This window comes from Dama dama, chromosome 1 (assembly GCF_033118175.1).
Source record: "Dama dama isolate Ldn47 chromosome 1, ASM3311817v1, whole genome shotgun sequence".
Taxonomy (NCBI): Eukaryota; Metazoa; Chordata; class Mammalia; order Artiodactyla; family Cervidae; genus Dama; species Dama dama.
The window spans coordinates 43,434,458-43,454,603 of NC_083681.1; the positions used below are offsets into that span (position 1 = coordinate 43,434,458).

The 20,146-nt window shown below is 35.5% G+C and overlaps 1 protein-coding gene across 1 annotated transcript in view; it reads right to left on the bottom strand.

Moving 5' to 3' along the window:
• IPO7 (importin 7) overlaps positions 1 to 20,146 on the bottom strand; it is a 44,485-nt gene that overhangs the window by 14,448 nt on the left and 9,891 nt on the right. Inside the window, exons 2-12 of the mRNA XM_061147873.1 lie at positions 16,642 to 16,723; positions 14,412 to 14,565; positions 12,483 to 12,641; positions 9,272 to 9,428; positions 6,066 to 6,155; positions 4,571 to 4,665; positions 4,362 to 4,446; positions 2,302 to 2,436; positions 1,533 to 1,632; positions 677 to 753; positions 186 to 302 (exon numbers count right to left, since the gene is read on the bottom strand). Of these exons, the coding sequence (XP_061003856.1) occupies positions 186 to 302; positions 677 to 753; positions 1,533 to 1,632; positions 2,302 to 2,436; positions 4,362 to 4,446; positions 4,571 to 4,665; positions 6,066 to 6,155; positions 9,272 to 9,428; positions 12,483 to 12,641; positions 14,412 to 14,565; positions 16,642 to 16,723 (1,251 nt within the window). The remainder of the gene's footprint in view (positions 1 to 185; positions 303 to 676; positions 754 to 1,532; positions 1,633 to 2,301; positions 2,437 to 4,361; positions 4,447 to 4,570; positions 4,666 to 6,065; positions 6,156 to 9,271; positions 9,429 to 12,482; positions 12,642 to 14,411; positions 14,566 to 16,641; positions 16,724 to 20,146) is intronic.

Here is a 20,146-nt window from a genome sequence, read left to right on the forward strand (position 1 = left end):
CGGACCCAGGGATCGAACCCAGGTCTCCTGCACTGCAGGCAGATTCTTTCCCACCTGAGATACATGGGGTTCCCTGGTATACGAACTGTACCTCAATTCAGTTTTATCTCAATTGCCACTACTAAAACAAACTAACTGCATGCACATGTGCGTACACACACATACACACACACACACACAAATACCTTCAGAAGTATTTCAGCTAAAGAACCAATCATATGCAGGGCTCCATCTTTTTTTCGAGGATCGGCATTTGGTTCTGTGAGAATCTGGTAGCAAAATCCCATAGTTTTTTGTAGTACCTAGATTAAGAGAGAAAAGTACTGCTTTACTGGATATCCAAAAATCCTTTTAAAACACTGATGACAAGATGATCTTAAGAAACCATTAAGAACTAAAAGTTTGGGATTAGAAGATGCAAACTATTATATACAGAATGGATAAACAACAAGGTCCTACTGTATAGCAGGGTGAAATATATTCAATATCCTGTGATAAACTGTAACGGAAAAGAATATGGAAAAGAAAGTACAAATAACTGAATCACTATGCTTAATAGCAGAAATTACCACTGTAAATGAACTATACTTCAATAAACAAAAAAAAACCCCTAAGTGTATATCTGAACATATTTTAAATATTAAAGCAGAATTTATCCACACACTAAATAACCTACCTCTTTCCTCTTACTACAGGCTGTAAACAAGAGCGTCTGGGCAGCAGTGGTAGGAGAGATGAAATCCTCAAATACATCTGCAGAATAAATTTAAAATTAATACAGAATACAGAAAAAGAGTAATTTCAAATTTTTCATGAAACATTTTCATATAATTTACAAATGATGCTCAGTGATAACAAAAAAGGACCTTTAGTTTTTGCTAAATCTTCACAGAAGACGAGCATGAAAACAAACCCAGATTTCCATAGAATTTTGCAAAAGCCTAATGCCTTGTCTTTCCTGTACAAATTAAATCTTACTCCATTAACTTCTCCCAATGATTATTTTCTATCATACAAAACCCCACTACTGTGAGAATTTTCACAATGGGGTCACAAAAATACAAACTACTTTAAGTACATTAGATTTTGGTAGGAAGAAAGACTAATACTCAACATTAGCCAAATTACAATTCTTTAGTTCCATGCAGAGACTCCGTATGACTCCAGCTTCCAGTATGCGTCTTCTCAATTTCCATACACATGATGACTGACATGGGATCCAAAAGCACAGTTTAGATACTTAGTGTTAAGGTGTACCCTTGAATTTCTAACAATTTTGGCATGTGCCAGAGGTATATCCAATAGTCAAAACCTACTAACACTATTGTATTTACATCTGCTAAAAACGAGGATTATCATTATCAAATGACCAAACTAATGAAAAGTTCCCAAATGACTTCACAATGGATAAATTATATTAAAATAATGGAAGACTTTTCAGTTCCAAAGGTGAGGGCTTAATATTCAAGGTTTATCATATAGAACCTTAACTACTGACATATTTTGTTTCTAAAAAAGTGAAATGTCCTCACCAAACTTCATGCGTATATATTCATAAGGGTCTTCTTGCCAAAGTTCCTCATCAGCATCTGTATAGCACATCAATGGAAAAATAACATCTTGGATAATGCCCTGCAATTTAAAAGTTAAAAAAGTAACCTTAATTCAGTTTTCAAATTTAAACTTTCAAATTTCTAATAAGTGCTAAAATAAAAATAACTCTACAGCATGTGTTTTAAAGCTTAATATCAAACTTCAGTAAAATATAAATAAATGCATTAAAATGCATTCTCAGATCAACCACCAATGTACATATTCTTACCCTCTGTGCAACAAGGGTAAGGCACGTGTCACAAAATAAGACATGTATACATAGGTAGCAATTAAGTATTCTTAGAAAATACAGAGTGAAATTTTAGTCCATCAAACCCTACAGTTAAAAACAAAGCAAATATACTGAAAACAGTACATAAACCAATTAGCCTCAAAAGTAATTTGGTGAAATAGTCCTTTGTCTATTCCAAATTACATGTTAACTAGTCATGTTAAACTAATCATGATCTAACAGTAAGAACTTAAAGGCAAATTTTAAGACAATAGATTCAGATTAAACAAATAATCTGAATATTTACAAAATACCTTTTATAAAGTTTTTCAGGGCATTACTTTATCTTTCTAATATAAAACTACCAGAACTAGACCAAGTAACACACAAAAAAAAGGATTTTTTCAACCCTTTTGGTAATTAACATTATTTCCAATATATTTTCTAGAAAAATAGTTCAGATAGAAAAATGTTACTTGTATATGAGGCTTCAGATTCTTCCAGGTGAGAGCATGGGAAACTCCTTGATTAATATAATTTAACGTCTGTTGTAAAACTCGGGGAGCCATATATTGCTTCTCCTTGTACTGATATAAGACCTTCAATAAAACCTTTGAAAAAAAATTTGATCAAAAACCAAAGCTTAAATAGAGTTTAACTATTTACAAGCTAGCAAAAACATCTGACACTACCCACATCATCAACATAAAATAACCACCAGATTCTATTATAAAGAAAGTAATTTTTAAATTTATGTATTGGAGAACTATATTTATTCCGAAAGTAAAACAAGCAAATTGAAGTAACATTGTACATCAAAGGATGAGTTTCTGATTAAATACAAGAAGAGAAAATCATATGCTATTTATGAACACACCACTGAGACAGCACTATATTGTTAAAATCAGCGTTTAGGAAAATCTTACCCAAACCATTTAAGCAATTAATGACTGCTAAGAGTTCTAATTCATCTTTGATATTTGAAAACAGCAGTTGTTAAAATAAGATCCACAGACCTCACAGGGTCTGATAGGCCAAAACTATTTCCATAATAATGCTCAGACATTATTTGCCATTTTTACTGTGTTGACACTTGCATCAATGATACAAAACTCATGGAGGTAAAACTTCAGGTGCCCAACATGAGTCAACAGAGTGGCACTAAAGTGTACTAGCAGTCATCATATTCTTTACAGCCACATAATCACAGAACAAACTTTCTTTAGGAATGTCCTTTATGAACCAGTAATATAAATATTAATAAATGGGAAGTATACATGCAGCACTTCTGCTACATACCAAAGTACAATGCTTGGAAGAAAAGCGGAAACAGCTTTTTTCTTTGGGCCTTGTTTATCTCACAAGGCCTCAAAAAAAATGAAGCAACACTTGCCTATCCCTCCCCAGGCAAACCTTCGGTAAAAGGCGAAAGATTCATTTCGAAGAGAAGGAAGAGTCAGAATTGAAAAAGTTTTTTCCAACAAATACCATAAGCTTGAAAGAAAAACTGATTGATAAATTATGGTTATTTAGACTTGTGTATATGGCAAAATTTTTTTTCACCCTCAAAAATGAACAAAATAAGCCTCTTACTGAAGTGAGAATATGTAACTGGTGTTAAAATCTGAGACTTCAAGCAAAACTAGAATTCTCAAAATCTTATACCCACCACTGAGTTCCACTTGACAGCATTTAAATATTTAAAGATACTTCTGATAAGATCAGTGGTGATATGAACGAATGAAAATTTTTCAAGTTACATAATGAAATCAATTAACATTCAGAAAATTGCCACTGACCCACTAAGTCAATATTTTCCAATGACCAAGGCAGGATTACAAAATCATATATGGATAAAAGACCCATTGAAAGTACAATACCAAACCAATGAATGTTAATATAACAGAATATGAGATGTTTATTGTTATAGTTTCAAACTCTATATTACAATTAACCTTTAAGAAAATACCACTGTCAAATGTTGGTATGATATAAAAAATTTCCACAATTATGTGAAAAGTATATTAAATCAGACTTTCCTTTTCCAACTTATCTTTGAGACCAAATTATCTTTATTTACTTCCATTAGAACAAATTAAAACAATGAATTGAGAGGTAGATGTGGTATATGACTAACTTTTACTAGCCTTTAGTAAGGCAGACATTAAAGATATTAGTAAAAATGTGCAACAATGCCATTTCCTCCTGCTAAAAATTTTTCATTTTGGAAAACAGCTATTTTCAACAACAACAAAAAACATGCAGTCTATTAATATGTGACAGGTTTGCTATTACTTTTAAGTAAATTAATACTGTTAAATTTTGTCTCAGTTTTTAAAACAGTAAATATCACTACATGTAATATAATCCATAATACAGACTGTAAGGCGGTCCTGAGACCAAAACATTTGCTAACTACAGTGTTCAAGATGTTAAAGACTGCCACATGCAATTTTTGGATGACAAAGAAACTAGAAATAAGCAAGATAAATTAACAGTGCCATGTTTTTACGTGGAAAAATTATCTTAAACTTACTTGTTGGACACCAACAGCAAATGCCTTCAGAAACACTTCAGCAAATTCATTATACTCTTTGGAAACATTGCCAGGACTTCCATATCTAAAAGAACATTAAAATGCCCATCATGTCTTTATAATGTTTTATATTAGCACTTATTTAAAAAGCACCAAATCGTGAAAATTTAAAAAAAAACTTAAGTTATCACATAATGAGAAGAGTTTACCTTTCAAAAAGCCTTGCTAAGATATGTAAAGCCCACTTCTTACATTTCCACCATGGTAACTCAGGTCTATCATCTTCTTCAACTTGAAGTGTTTCCTTTAAAGAGACATTTATTTAATGACAGACAATATAATCTAAAATTAGGAATAGTGTGAGTTCAGAACAGATTCACAAAAACATGAATGCTCCTCCAACACTGGCCTTTCATTATAAAAGGCTATACTTGGGAAAGTACTAACCTTTGTTTATAATAGGAGTTTTGCTTCACTACTTAAGTTACAAAGGACATGCTTTTTCAAAGTCTATAAAAGTTTACAGCCATTAAAAAGAATACATTTGAATCAGTTCTAATGAGGTGGCTGAAACTGGAGCCTGTAATACAGAGTGAAGTAAGCCAAAAGAAAAACACCAATACAGTATACTAACACATATATATGGAATTTAGAAAGATGGTAATGGTAACTCTACATGCAAGACAGCAAAAGAGACACAGATGTATAGAACAGTCTTTTGGACACTGTGGGAGAAGGCGAGGGTGGGATGATCTGAGAATAGCACTGAAACATGTATATTATCATATATGAAACAGATCGCCAGTCCAGGTTCAATGCATGAGACAGGGTGCTCAGGGCTGGTGCACTGGGATGACCCTGAGGGATGGGATGGCGAGGGAGGTGGGAGGGGGGTTCAGGATGGGGACACATGTACACCCATGGCTGATTCATGTCGATGTATGGCAAAAACCACCACAATATTATAGAGTAATTAGCCTCCAACTAAAATAAATAAATTTAAAAAAAAAGTCTTTATAAAAGTTTAAACTCAAAAACATTGTAGTCATGATCCAAATAATACAAATCAAGGCCTGGGCAAGCAGCTTAACTAAAACCAGTATAGTTAAAGGGCACAAATCAAAGGGGCACAAAAAAAACTCCATTTTAAAAATCTACTTTCAGAAATACTAGTTTAAATACATAAATATAAACAGACGAAAACATTCATTTACAAAACTATTTGTAACAAAGAAAAATGACAAGAACGAAACATTCATTAATAAGGAGATGTTTAATTATGGAACATCCATAACAGACTACTACACAACCTTAATGGTATCTATAGATTTGATAAATAATAAATAACAAAAAAATATTGTTTATCTGAAGGTTGCTAGGACAGTAGATTTAAAAGTTCTCACTACAAGAAAAAAAAATTTCTATCTATGCCAGGTGATACATTTTATGAACTCAATTAAAAACTGAAGAAACAGAGAATTAGAATGGAAAAAACCAGCTATATATAAGCACTTTAAATAACACACAAAATAAGCTTTATAATTTTTCCCTTAATATACTCACATATATAAACAAATGAAACATGTATTTAGGAAAATTTACATCACAAACTACATAAATTCAAAGAATGTTTTAGGAAATATAGTTAAAATTCTCAAAAGGTAACTAAATATTTAAGTTCAGTGATATAGGAAATACACTTACATTAGGTACATCCCTGTTCACAACAGTCTTTAAAATTTCTATCCATTCTGTCAGATTCTGTTGGTTTATCAGCTCCAGTGGTAATGTATACTGAATTAAAATCAAGAATCAATATTTTAAAATCTTTACAAAAGAAAATCCAACTTCCTTTTACTCTTTATAAAACCTAAAAAACATACTTCATGCAATCCACATTTCCTCTTTTAGTAAATAGGCAAATTTCTCATCTGGTTGATTTGGTTAGTTTATGTACAATGGTCAACTGTGGCAAGGATAGTGAGCATCCTTGTTTTATTCCCAAATTCCTGGGAATACATCTAATTTTCACCATAAGATACAATATCTTTTATTCAGTTAAGGAAATTTCTATTACAGGATACTTAAGTTATTCTTTTTTAAAGCAGAAATGATTATTTTATCAAATACTTTATCTACCATCCTTAAAGATTGTTTATAGGTCTCTCTTTTTGCATAATATAAAACTTAATCACAAAAACTGGTTTCTCTTGATACTCTCATGTTTCTGGGATAAATCATATCACTTAATAGGAGCATAAAATCAATATCCTATTTAACATTTCAGGACCTCTATTTTCACAAATGAGCCAGTACTATAATTTGATTTCAGGGTATGCTAGTCTCAAAAAATCATTTGGTCCTATGCCCTAGAATAACTTATAGTCTATTTAAATAAGATTTATAAAAAATAAGTAATGGTATGAATTGAACCAAAGATCCTGGCAGGTGAGACAAATCTTTCTTTGGCCATGTGGCACAAGAAGAGCAAGGATTTTAATCCTAGTCGAAAAATTTGTTTCATAAGTAATTACAGTCCCCCGAGACTATAGACTTAAATTCAGACTTAAATTGAAGAAAGTAGGGAAAACCACTAGACCATTCAGGTATGACTGAAATCAAATCCCTTATGACTATACAGTGGAAGTGAGAAATAGATTTAAGGGACTAGATCTGATACACAGCCTGATGAACTATGGACGGAGGTTCGTGACATTGTACAGCAGACAGGGATCAAGACCATCCCCATGGAAAAGAAATGCAAAAGGGCAAAATGGTTGTCTGAGGAGGCCTTACAAATAGCTGTGAAAAGAAGAGAAGTGAAAAGCAAAGGAGAAAAGGAATTGAATGCAGAGTTCCAAAGAATAGCCAGGAGAGACAAGAAAGCCTTCCTCAGCAATCAGTGCAAAGAAAGAGAGGAAAACAACAGAATGGGAAAGACTAGAGAGCTCTTCAAGAAAATCAGAGATACCAAGGGGACATTTTATGCAAAGATGGGCTCAATAAAGGACAGAAATGGTATGGACCTAACAGAAGCAGAAGATATTAAGAAGAGATGGCAAGAATACACAGAAGAACTGTACAAAAAAGATCTTCACAACCCAGATAATCACGATGGTGTGATCACTCACCTAGAGCCAGACATTCTGGAATGTGAAGTCAAGAGGGCCTTAGAAAGCATCACTACGAACAAACCTAGTGGAGGTGATGGAATTCCAGTTGAGCTATTTCAAATCCTGAAAGATGATGCTGTGAAAGTGCTGCACTCAATATGCTGGCAAATTTGGAAAACACAGCAGTGGCCACAGGACTGGAAAAGGTCCGTTTTCATTCCAATCCCAAAGAATGCTCAAACTACTGCACAATTGCACTCATCTCACACACTAGTAAAGTAATGCTCAAAATTCTCCAAGCCAGGCTTCAGCAAATGTGAACCGTGAACCTCCAGATGTTCAAGCTGGTTTTAGAAAAGGCAGAGGAACCAGAGATCAAACTGCCAACATCCGCTGGATCATCGAAAAAGCAAGAGAGTTCCAGAAAAATATCTATTTCTGCTTTATTGACTATGCCAAAGCCTTCAACTGTGTGGATCACAATAAACTGTGGAAAATTCTTCAAGAGATGGGAATACCAGACCACCTGACCTGCCTCTTGAGAAACCTAGATGCAGGTCAGGAAGCAACAGTTAGAACTGGACATGGAACAACAGACTGGTTCCAATTAGGAAAAGGAGTATGTCAAGGCTGTATACTGTCACCCTGCTTATTTAACTTATATGCAGAGTACACCATGAGAAACGCTGGGCTGGAGGAAGCACAAGCTGGAATCAAGATTGCCGGGAGAAATATCAATAACTTAAGATATGCAGATGACACCACCCTTATGGCAGAAAGTGAAGAGGAACTAAAAAGCCTCTTGATGAAAGTGAGAAGAGAATGAAAAAGTTGGCTTAAAGCTCAACATTCAGAAAACTAAAATCAGGGCATCTGGTCCCATCACTTCATGGGAAATAGATGGGGAAACAGTGTCAGACTTTGTTTTTTGGGGGCTCCAAAATCACTGCAGATGGTGACTGCAGCCATGAAATTAAAAGACGCTTACTCCTTGGAAGGAAAATTTTGACCAACCTAGATAGCATATTAAACAGCAGAGACATCATTTTGTCAACAAAGGTCGGCCTAGTCAAGGCTATGGTTTTTCCAGTGGTCATGTATGGATGTGTGAGAGTTGGACTGTGAAGAAAGCTGAGCATGGAAAAATTGATGCTTTTGAACTATGGTGTTGAGAGTACCTTGGACTGCAAGGAGATCCAACCAGTCCATCCTAAAGGAGATCAGTCCTGGGTGTTCATTGTAAGGATTGATGCTGAAGCTGAAACTCCAATACTTTGGCCACCTCATGTGAAGAGTTGACTCTTTGGAAAAGACCCTGATGCTGGGAGGGGTTGGGGGCAGGAGGAGAAGCGGACGACAGAGGATGAGATGGCTGGATGGCATCACCGACTCGATGGACATGAGTTTGAGTAAACTCCGGGAGTTGGTGATGGGCAGGGAGGCCTGGCGTGCTGCGATTCATGGGGTCGCAAAGAGTCGGACACAACTGAGCAACTGAACTGAACTGAGACTATAGATACCACCATTTCCTTATTTGGGTCTTTTATCCCAGGAAGATTTAGAATATACAAAGTCAAACCCACAGTCTTAATCATTTTATGTCAAGCTTAGGAATAGGTTTTGTAATTAGTGGGACAATCTACACACATATAGCATGACAAAGCATGTGTTAGATGTAAACTCTAAGAACTGATTTTCAGTTTTGTGAATTCTTAAGCTGAAAGACATTCTTTATCATCGTTTAAGGTGCCAAATGATAGCTGACCGTATATATTAAAAACTACTTTATAAAATTACCTGAACAAGAGCATAGAAGATCTTGAAAATTTGTTTCTGAATGAGGACAGATTGATCAGACTGATCAGAAAGAAGCTGGATAAAACGGTCCTTTAGAACTGGCAGGAAATGCTGCATTGCTGCTACCAATGGACTCCGCTCCTCTGGTTTCTTATACCTTTGGGTAGGAATACAAACTAATTCTGTGAGAATTTATTTATAATTAAATATGAGATATAAATTTAAACTACTTGCCTGTTTATACAGATAAAAGCAAGTATTTTCTAAGCAATTTTATAGTCCTAGAAGAAAAATCTATTATGGAATTAAATCATAGGCAAAAAGCAACTTGAGAAAAACCTCAAATAACAACAGAACATCTAAAATTTACTGAGCATTTATTATGAGGTAAACAACCTTCAAGGCCTCATTAATATTCTCACTTCTATAGCTGAGGAAACTGAGGCACAGAGAAGTTAAATATCTTCCCTAATATATACATCTAGGTGTGAACCTTAGCAGATTCAGGATCTGCCCTTTAACCATTTTACTATGTTATCACTAACTGTGAATACTGATAAAACTGAGGAGTTACAATGATTTGGTTTTTAAACATTAGGAGCTGATTGATATAAAATAATTATGTATTACCATCCTTAAGTGATTTACACACCAAAAGCATTAAGGAAGAAATGGCATCTGTAAAGCAGAAAATATTCTATTTCTAAAAGCACTATAAATCAGAAGTTCTTTTGTAACCTTTCTGGCAACAAAGCCTGACCTCAACAGGATATTGATGATCTCTGTTTATCCCATTTGGAGTAAATATTCATATACTTATAGCATATATAAAAAATAGTGTTTGATTCCTGGATACTGGTACAGATTTCAATATAATATATATTATGTGAACCTTGTTAAACCTTTCTAAACTCTAAAAAATCCTGAATTCTGAATTACATTTTGCTTCAAAGATATGAGTAAAGAAGTGCTGACTAATTGAGACATTCCTCCATAGAGATCCTTAGCATTTTAACAGTACTGTTAAAAGGTCTATTGGCTTTTTTTTTTTTTAATTTTAAGTTACTGATTTCCCCTACCAGATCCCAGTTTTATCTATCAGTAGCTTTTGTAAAGGGAGAAATGTTTCTGAAAATTGAGTATGTTAGCACATTTTTAAAGGTAAAGGCAGACATTCCTAAAAGGCTGGATTGTTTTTCCCGCTGGGTGAAATGAGAAGCAAAGTAAACTGCCAAGACTAAAGCAAGAGCAATGTTCATGCTAATAATGTTTTGAGATTAAACAATTAACTGACAGTTTTAAATATTATTTAATATGCTCAGAAATTACACCTAGTATACATTTAAAGGTTATCTGAACATTTCTTTGAGTCAATAAAAACAAAAGGAAGCCATTTGCACTCTCCAATTTGATTAGACAAGCTATATTAATTACTGACAATATTATCTTATAACAACAAAGATGAGAACTATATTATGCAACCCTCTCTCCACTATCCAATCCAGGTGATCACCCACATTATGATAGTTTGAATACCCATTCCATGTTATTTAAGACATTCTTCTCTCCTAACTCCCTCTCTACACTGAGTGGTGGCCTGGAAGTTGGATGGTACAATATCCAAACTAATGAGTATGAAAATAATTTACGGAAGGATACAAATACTATTCCGTAAGACCTGAAAGCTCCTCAAAGAGTGAAAATGTGACACTAATAAAAGCCTACGGAGCGATCAAGATGGTGGAGGAATAGAAGGTAGAGCTCACCTCTTCCCACAAATAAAAGCCTACTACCAGTGTCAATCTGGTGAACCATACTCATAGGGAATTCTCAAAAACTAGCCAATCACTTTCCTCTTTGTTCCTTCTATGCTCCTTCAACTGACAAGCATTTCCTGAGGATCTATGCTCCTGAAGGCCATCACAACTTTCAATCTCGGCATGCATTTTCTGAGAACTGCGTTAGTCCACACAGATCCCTCGTGAACACCTTGTGCTCCACAGACACTGGCTGAAGATAAACTGAAATTCCACCACTGCAGCAGTCTCCTGTGTTCCATTTAAAAATCCCTATCACACTCTCTCCTGCTAAAGATTACACGGCAGGAGAGACGTGAACCTTCTCAATGCAATGACAGCTTGCTACTGTTATTCTCTCTCAGTCACTCACTTACCAGAACTACAACAACTGGCACTCCGACAGAGGTTGGAGCAACAGCTGGAACATCCCTTAGCAGGAAGATGGGTAGCTGGTGGGAACACAAGAAAACACCAGTACCAATACTGTAAATGCTATATTTCTTTCCTGCTCAGAACAAAAGCAGCAGTTCATCAGCTACTTTGAGTGGGACCCAGAAAGGATATCAGAGGCTAACTACAAGCCCCAGAAATACAGGGCTCACAATGTGTAGCTGTTAGGACTAGAAATAAAGCCACCATCATGGTGTAGTGTTCCTTCCTCTTTAATGTTCTAACATCAAGATTTTTAAGTGCCTACCAATTTCATCATTTTCACCACACACTTAAGAGAAAAACCTCAACAACATTCGGCTTATTACTTTTAGTGCTATATCTCAACTTCCAAGGTTAGATTTTTTTTCCTGATCCCTAAACCCAGGTCTAAAATGATCCCTAAATCTTTCTTACTGATACCAAGTACTTACACAGGCTGTAATTTGCTCAAATACACTAACACTGAATGAAGCAGGTGACTATGAATCCTTCAAACGCAATGGTTAAAAAATGATCAAATGAATTTCCAACGCATTCTTCTTAAAGAATTAGAGGTAGGTTCTTGAAATTTAGCAACAACTCAAATTAAGATAAAAAATTCACAGAAAGCCAGAAAAAGAGTTCTAAAGCTCAGTGTACTCTGACCCCTTTCATATCTTAAAAAAAGCTTATCTTTAGGCCTTTTATCAGCACAAATTGAGGTGTCTATATACAGGAGTTATAGATAACTTAGGTTTTGAATAGGGAAACAGATGATTAAGAAAAAAGGTGACAAGGAATTTCACAGCTGAATCAACAGAAGAGACTGCAGATTTAAAACAAGAATGCTCTTTCAAAACGAAGACACAATTAAAATCAACATGTAATTCACTAACTTTGGTATATAGATCAAATGAAACTTTAAGTTGTTCAAACCGATTAGCTTAAATATCCCAAGCTTTTTCTACTTCTCAGAACTACAGGAATTGAGAGATACTTACTCATAATTTTTCACAAGCTGATAGAGGCAAAGAAGAATTCCTAGCCAACATGCACTGTTGTCAGACTGAAGATAAAAGCCAATTTTGTCCACAATAGCAGTCCAGCGACTTGGATAATCATGTTTGATGATATGATGAATGCATGTAGTAAGCTGTACCCTGAAAGTCAAAAATAAACAATAAGAAGGAAGAAATACTAATAAGCCCATGACATAACTAGAAAAGCCTTCACCACAATGGAAAGATCCCACATGCCCAACAGAAGAACCGAAGCAGCCAAATATATATATATGGCTTAAAACTCAACATTCAAAAAACTAAGATCATAGCATCTGGTCCCATCACTTCATGTCAAATATATGGGGAAACAATGGAAACAGTGACAGACTTTATTTCTTGGGCTTCAAGAGTACTGCAGATGGTGACTGCAGCCATGAAATTAAAAGACGCTTGCTCCTTGGAAGAGAAGCTGTGACCAACTTAGACAGCATATTAAAAAGTAAAGATGTTACTTTGCCAACAAAGGTCCATCTAGTCAAAGCTATGGTTTTTCCAGTAGTCATGTATGGATGTGAGAGTTGGACTATAAAGAAAGCTGAACGCTGAAGAATTGATGCTTTTAAACTGTGGTGTTGGAGAGGACTCTTGAGAGTCCCTTGGACTGCAAGGAGATCCAACCAGTCCATCTAAAGGAGATCAGTCCTGGGTGTTCACTGGAAGGACTGATGCTGAAGCTGAAACTCCAATACGTTGGCCACCTGATGCAAAGAGCTGACTCACTGGAAAAGACCCTGAAGCTGAGAAGGATTGAAGGCAGGAGGAGAAAGGGAAGACAGAGAATGAGATGGTTGGATGGCATCACTGACTCAATGGACATGAGTTTGAGCAAGCTCCGGGAGTTGGTGATGGACAGGGAAGCCTGGAATGCTGCAGTCCATGGGGTCGTAAAGAGTCAGACACAACTGAGCAACTGAATTGCACTTTCTAGGTGGTGCAGTGGATAAGAATTCCCCTGCCAATGTGGAGGACACAGGCTTGATCCCTGGTCCAGAGAGATTTCACAAGCCGCAGAGCAGCTAATCCCGTGCACCCCAACTACTGAAGCCCATGCGCCCTAGAGCATGCAAGCTGCCAACAACTGAGCCCACATGCTACAACTACTGAAGCCTGAGTACCTAGAGCCTGTGGTCCGCAATGAGAAGCCAGCACACGGCAACAAAGAGTAGCCCCCGACTGCTGCTAGAGAAAGCCTGAGCAAAGCTACAAAGACTCAGTGCAGCCAAAAATAAATTAAAAAAAACAAGTCACTAAACAAAAACTATTACTACTGATTTAAAAGAAACCCAACAAATGTTATAAATGCAGATAATTGTATTTTTTTCATCCCCATCAACTGACAGGTTTCATTCAGAACATCAGTATAATATAAAGTATATGACAGAATTCTATAATTTTCTATGCTCCCTTTCATCTGAACATAGTATATTTCACAAGTCTGACATGAAGTTTAAAGTTTTGGGTTTTAATTAATGTAAAATTAAACTGCAGTGAGAAAATAAAAAAGTAATTTTCCTGTAACAGTATTTAAGTTTTGTGCTTCAGAAAGGACAGATTTTTGGGAGGGAGCTGCGCTGGGTCTTAGTTACAGCATTAGGGATCTTTGCTGCATCTTGCTGAATCTTTCAATCGTGGCACCCTGACTCTGGAGTTGTGGCACACAGGCTTTAGTTGCTCCAGAACATGTAGGATCAAAGTTCCCCAACCAGGGACTGAACCTGCATCCCCTGCATTGTAAAGTGGATTCTTAACCCCTGGATCACCAGGGAAGTCTCCAAAACAACCAATTTTTATGTTCTGAAAGATTCCCTTTTCTGCAAACCTTGAAAATTATTACCTTCAATAATGGTTAAGTTTAAAATACATACATACCTGATGAGCTCAGGAGAGTGAATAATGGCTTCTACAATATTTTCTCGAATACAATGTCGATCTTCTTCAGGAATAGTATAAGGGGATATATCCCCTGGTGCTGTTTCCCGATCAGGCCAATACTGCGTTATCATATTTTTCAAATAGATAACACCTAAAATATAGATCAATTAGACAAAAGAATGTGAAAGCACTGTAAGCATCCCTGTGTCTACACCTCAGTTTATTTCTTTCAGACCAACCACTGCTAGTAAAGCTATCCTTTTAAAATTAAAATACTGTGTTCTAGTATTTAAAAAGTTGACAAAACACGACTTTAATGTTGGCTACAGTAATCACCCACAAAGTCATTATTAAACATACAGTCTGCGGGAGTTGGTGATGGACAGGGAGGCCTGGCGTGCTGCCGTTCATGGGGTCGCAGAGTCGGACATGACTGAGCAACTGAACTGAACTGAACTGCAGTAACTCTGCAAACTAAGACAAAATCGTTTTTACAGTACATTTACACACAACACTTTTCACCCTGTTTTCTGTAGGAAAGCTGTTTTACCAAGTCTGTTTTTTAAATGAAACTTTTAAATAACAAAACAGCACACACATATCAATAAATTTTCTACTTAATCTTGGACTCCAGAACTGTGAGAAATAGCCTCTGAGTATTTCTTTCTATCATAATGCACCAAAGAAGTGGATGTATATGCTTATTTGTACAATTTTGATTCAGTATTTTAAAAAGTGTTTGGTCAAACAAAACACATAAACAAGTGGGAACTGCACTGCAAGAACCTCATTATTCACTCTACTCCATCCAGAATGCTTGAGCTCTACTACAAAGACAGTAAATGTATCTTTCAAAGTCTAACAAATGAAACCAGCATATACCATGCACTATACAATATAATTCAGTAATTATAAGAATGTACATTTGAAAGTAATGATACTTTAAAAATTAGGACCAATTCCACAGTTCAGTTGCTTCTGGCTTTGTACATACTAAAAAAACAACTTTCTAGTAGAATTTAATTTTGCTAAAACACATAATCAAGTTTCTAATGTGCTTAAGGTCCTTCCTAAATCCAAAGGCTTTCAACATCTTAGTAAAAATTTTGAGATTTAAAGGCAAAGATTCTTATCTAAAAAAATAGCCAAAGGGGAAAATGTCAACTTCATTAGTAAAAGAGAAATGACAGTTAAAATAGTCAAACCAACCTTTTCCTATTTAACTAGAAAATCTTTTTAAAGATTTACTGTTGACCAAGGTTCAGTGAAATTACCGTATTTTATAGACACAAAAGTCCCATTTGTGTTATTTATATGCCGATTTAAAAAAACTCGTAACTTCCATTCATTCATTCACTTACTGAGTACCTTCACTGTGTCAGGCAATTCTTTAGGCACTCAGAATACAACTGTTAACCATACAGACCTTATATTAAATTCCAACAACCGAGAAAGGTTTCAGAGCATATGGAACATTAAGGTAAATCATTTAGTCATTAAAACATAAATTTTAAGATGAACACTATGTAGAGAAAAGGGATGTGCTTCCATTAAATAAAGTAAGCGGAAAAATTTTTTTAAAAAACAAAATCGGTGTAAGGAAAAAGAACAGCAAAAAATAACTCCAGAATATAAGTGGTTTTTCCAGAACAGTAAAGTTATTCACAGTTTATATGTCCTATAAGAAATACACCTGCAGGGTGGGGGGGAAAAAAAAAAAAAGAAAGAAAAAAAAAAAAGAAATACACCTGCAAATAAATAACAAGCACTAAAGATGTGAATTTCATTACTTTGCTGACTAACAGATAATATCAGAAGTAGCATGCCACATCTTCATAGACTCTGATACTGAAGGAACTAATATTTGTTGAAACTGCGACTAAGAAATAGTATCTTTTAAATGGTTAAATAGAACAGTAAAAGCAAATAACTGGAGGTTTGTATCTTGGAATCATCCATCATGGAAGGAAACAGAAAATGGAGAATCTTGCAATAAACCTCATCAATTTTCCAGCTTCTTTCTTAATTCGGTGAAATACCACTTCCTTGAAACTCTGCCACCAGATATCAAGGTACTTGTGACAGTTTGTAGTAAACACAGGGGGGGCAAATCAATTTTCCGGGAAGAAAATCACCGAAGGATCTTCCTAAGACACATCTGCTATTCAACTATGAACCTTTCAAACATTATTTACATAAATCCAAGAAAATAATTCAGGAAACTTGCCTGCCTGTCTCACAGGTAAATCCAGTTGTTCCGACATAGTAATCTGAAGCAGCGTTGAAACAAAATTCAGAGACTTGTGTGCCTACAAATAAAAAAATATATTTTAAATTTCTGCAAATAAATATTCTTAGTACTCTTATTTCACTACTTGGCTGGCACAAAAGGCTCTCCTCCACTAGTTGTTTCCACTATTTCCTACCACTCACATATAAGGAACACACACACACAAAATGCAGTAACCTAACTCCTAAAACCTTCACATGTTTGCATTTGCCTACATTCTGTTGAACTTCTAACCACATCAGTGGCAGCAGCTCACAAACGGTCTCCTCTGTGATACCTATTTCCCCAATTCAGTAATAATTTCTCCAGGGATATTCTATTAAGTGGCCAGACAAAAACAAAATGAGCAAAAAATCAATAACCTGAGGGGGTTGTTTCCAAGGTGCTAATAACATTTTGTGTCATAATACAGCTGTTTTATAAGTGTGTCCAGTCTGTGAAAATTAATCAACTGTATCCTCATGATCATTTTTCTGTATGCATGCTATATTTAAAATAGCTTTGAACATACAACAAAAGTAGGATATAAACTGCATGACTTAGTAAATGAATTTACATGAATATACAATGCAACACATACAGAAAATAATGAAATGCACCAAAAATGCTAATAAGTTATATCTGGGATGGTAGGATTACAGAGGTTTTCTATTAGCCAAATTTTATGCCATGATCCTGGACTGCTTTCATTAACAACACAAAAAAGTTAGTTAATTCCTAAATCTGTCATATTTCCTTTTGATTTATTAAAAAAGAACTGAAATCTCTTCTTATATGTATTCTCATTCCCTCTTCCGCAATATAAACACCTCCTATAATGTCCTTCCAGCCCAAGTTTCAGTACTTTTCTGCACATGTTCACATGGACACTGTGATTTTTAGTTTCCTCCTTACAGACTTTTTCATGCATTCTACAAACACATTCTTAGAAACTGAAGAATTTCCCTTCAGATATAAAAAATGTCTTCCACGTAAGACCCAAAGGGATACTCTGCTCATTCAGTCACTCCAAAAATTATTTACTTAGTTGTTCTTGGTGCAAAACACTATGCCAGGACCTGAAAACACAAGGTTGAACAAGACAGTAAGTCTCCATTACCTCTTGGAAAATGAACAATGAAGGAAAACAAGATAGCCAAACAGGTAGCTATAATAAAGTATCAATATAATGGAAGAAATAGAAAACACTATGGAAGAATCAAAAGTACAATCTCCTAACCCAGAAGTGGTATTTAAATTTAAGACGTGGACAGGAGCAGTTAAATAAATAAAGGGGAGGAATTTACCCTTTTCAGTACTCTAAATAGATCTGAACAGTTAACCATTATCACTTTCATGAAACACCCTTCCATCTAAATCGTTCATACATCACTTTTCCTGGTACCTTTTCAGTTTCCTCTGGTTGTTTCTCATTCTGTCTACATGGTTCAAGAACTTGGTCACAGGCCATCTTTTCTGCTCCCTAGCTGATTTCATGCAACTCTTATCTTTAAATACCATCTATAAATCAAATGTAGTTTCCAGTCTAGGACACACTAACAGACCTAGTCAACATCCCTACCTCCATTATCTCACAGGATTTTCAGACTTACTATGATGAAATCATTTTTTCCCCTAAAGTTGTGAGTCTTCCTTCCTTATACCACCCCTCCCAACCTGTCATCACTATCCTCCACTATTCATACCTGAAAATTGAATGTCATCTTTAATATGTTTCTCTTCTTTTAAAATTAAAAAAAATTTTTAAAATTTATTTATTTTTGACTGTGCTGGGTCTCTGTTGCTGTGTACATGTTTTCTCTAGAGCAGAGACTACTCTTCCTTGCAATGCACAGGCTTCTCACTGCAGTGGCTTCTCTTGTTGCAGAGCACAAACTTTAGGGCATTCTGGCACAGTAGTTGCTGCCCACAGGCTTTTTCACCCCTCAGCATGTGGAATCTTCTCAGAGCAGAGATTGAACCCATGATTCCTGCACTGGCAGGCAGATTCTTAACCACTGAATCACTAGGGAAGTCCACTTTCCTCTTCTTATCCCAATTCAATACATCAGACCCTATCAATTGCATAGCCAAAATGGTTGTATAATTGATATATCCACTTTCTCCACTCCCACTAACACCAACCTAGTCCAAGTGACTATCATTTCTCTTAATGTAACCATTTGCCTCCCCAACCATTCTCTATTTAGTACTCAATAATCATTAAAATTATAAAGTAATCCCCTTAAAACACATCTTTTAACAATTTTCTACTGTATTTCCTAAGGCCCTGTCTTATCTTGCTCTGCTTATTTCGTCAGCCTCACTTAAAGAAACTTTCTCATCCCCCTCATTGCCCCACCTTAGGTTTTTGCAACAATAAACATTACCCCATTTCAGAATCTTTATACATGCTGTGACTTTCTGCCTACATCACTCTTCTCTCCAATGCTCCACCAGGGTTAACTGGTCCACACCTTTATTCTTTAGGTCTCAGTTAAAACATTTCCTTAGAGAAATGCTTCCTTAGAGAAGCATTTCCTCACTGATCACACTGGGGCTAAGTAGGGCTCCCAATTACTCTCATAAGCTCCAAGGTGTCTTTTTCCACTTCATAATAATTATTACATATTTGTAGACTGGTTTTATGTCTGCCTCTCCTATTAGACTCAAGATACATTAGGAGTAAAGACTTTACTACCTTTATATCCAGTTCCTCATGTTTGGCATTCAAGATAATCAACAAATTTATTAAAAGAATAACTGAATGAATTAACAGAAAAGGTGCCTTAGAGGCAGTTGTAATCACATAGAGGTTGTGGAGCAAAAAAAGCATATTTGTATTTTTAGACTGGTAAGCACACAAAGACCACTACTATGATACTTCTTAAGTCATTAATATTACAGCAATATACCTTATCTTCTGCATAAAACTGTGAACTCTATGAATGAACTGCTAGAATTCAAGACAGTCCTGGTTATAAACCTAAGTGATGTCATGTCCGACATTTTTAACTCCTGAGCAAGTTTAATTCAGCAAATCTAATTTTTTTATTGTGAAGATTAATTTTCTTTAACAAATATTTATGGCACTGTTTTGTAAAGATTCTTTTCCCATATAGGCCATTACAGAGTACTGAATGGAGTTCCCTGTGCTATACCAACAGGTTCTTATTAATTATCTCTTTTATATATAGTAGTATATACAAGTCTGTAGCAAATCTAACTCTTAATTACAAAATCAATGTAACAAAATCTACTTCACAAGATAGCTATAAGGAAATAACACGAAAAGTATTTTAGCAAACATCAAAACCTAACAAACAGGGAGTTCCCTGGTGGTCTACTGGTTAGGATTCCAGGCTTTCACTACCACGGCCAGAGATTAATCCCTGATCAGGGAACTAAGAATCCTGCAAATTGTGCAGTGTGGCCAAAAAACAAGAACAACAAAAAAACACAC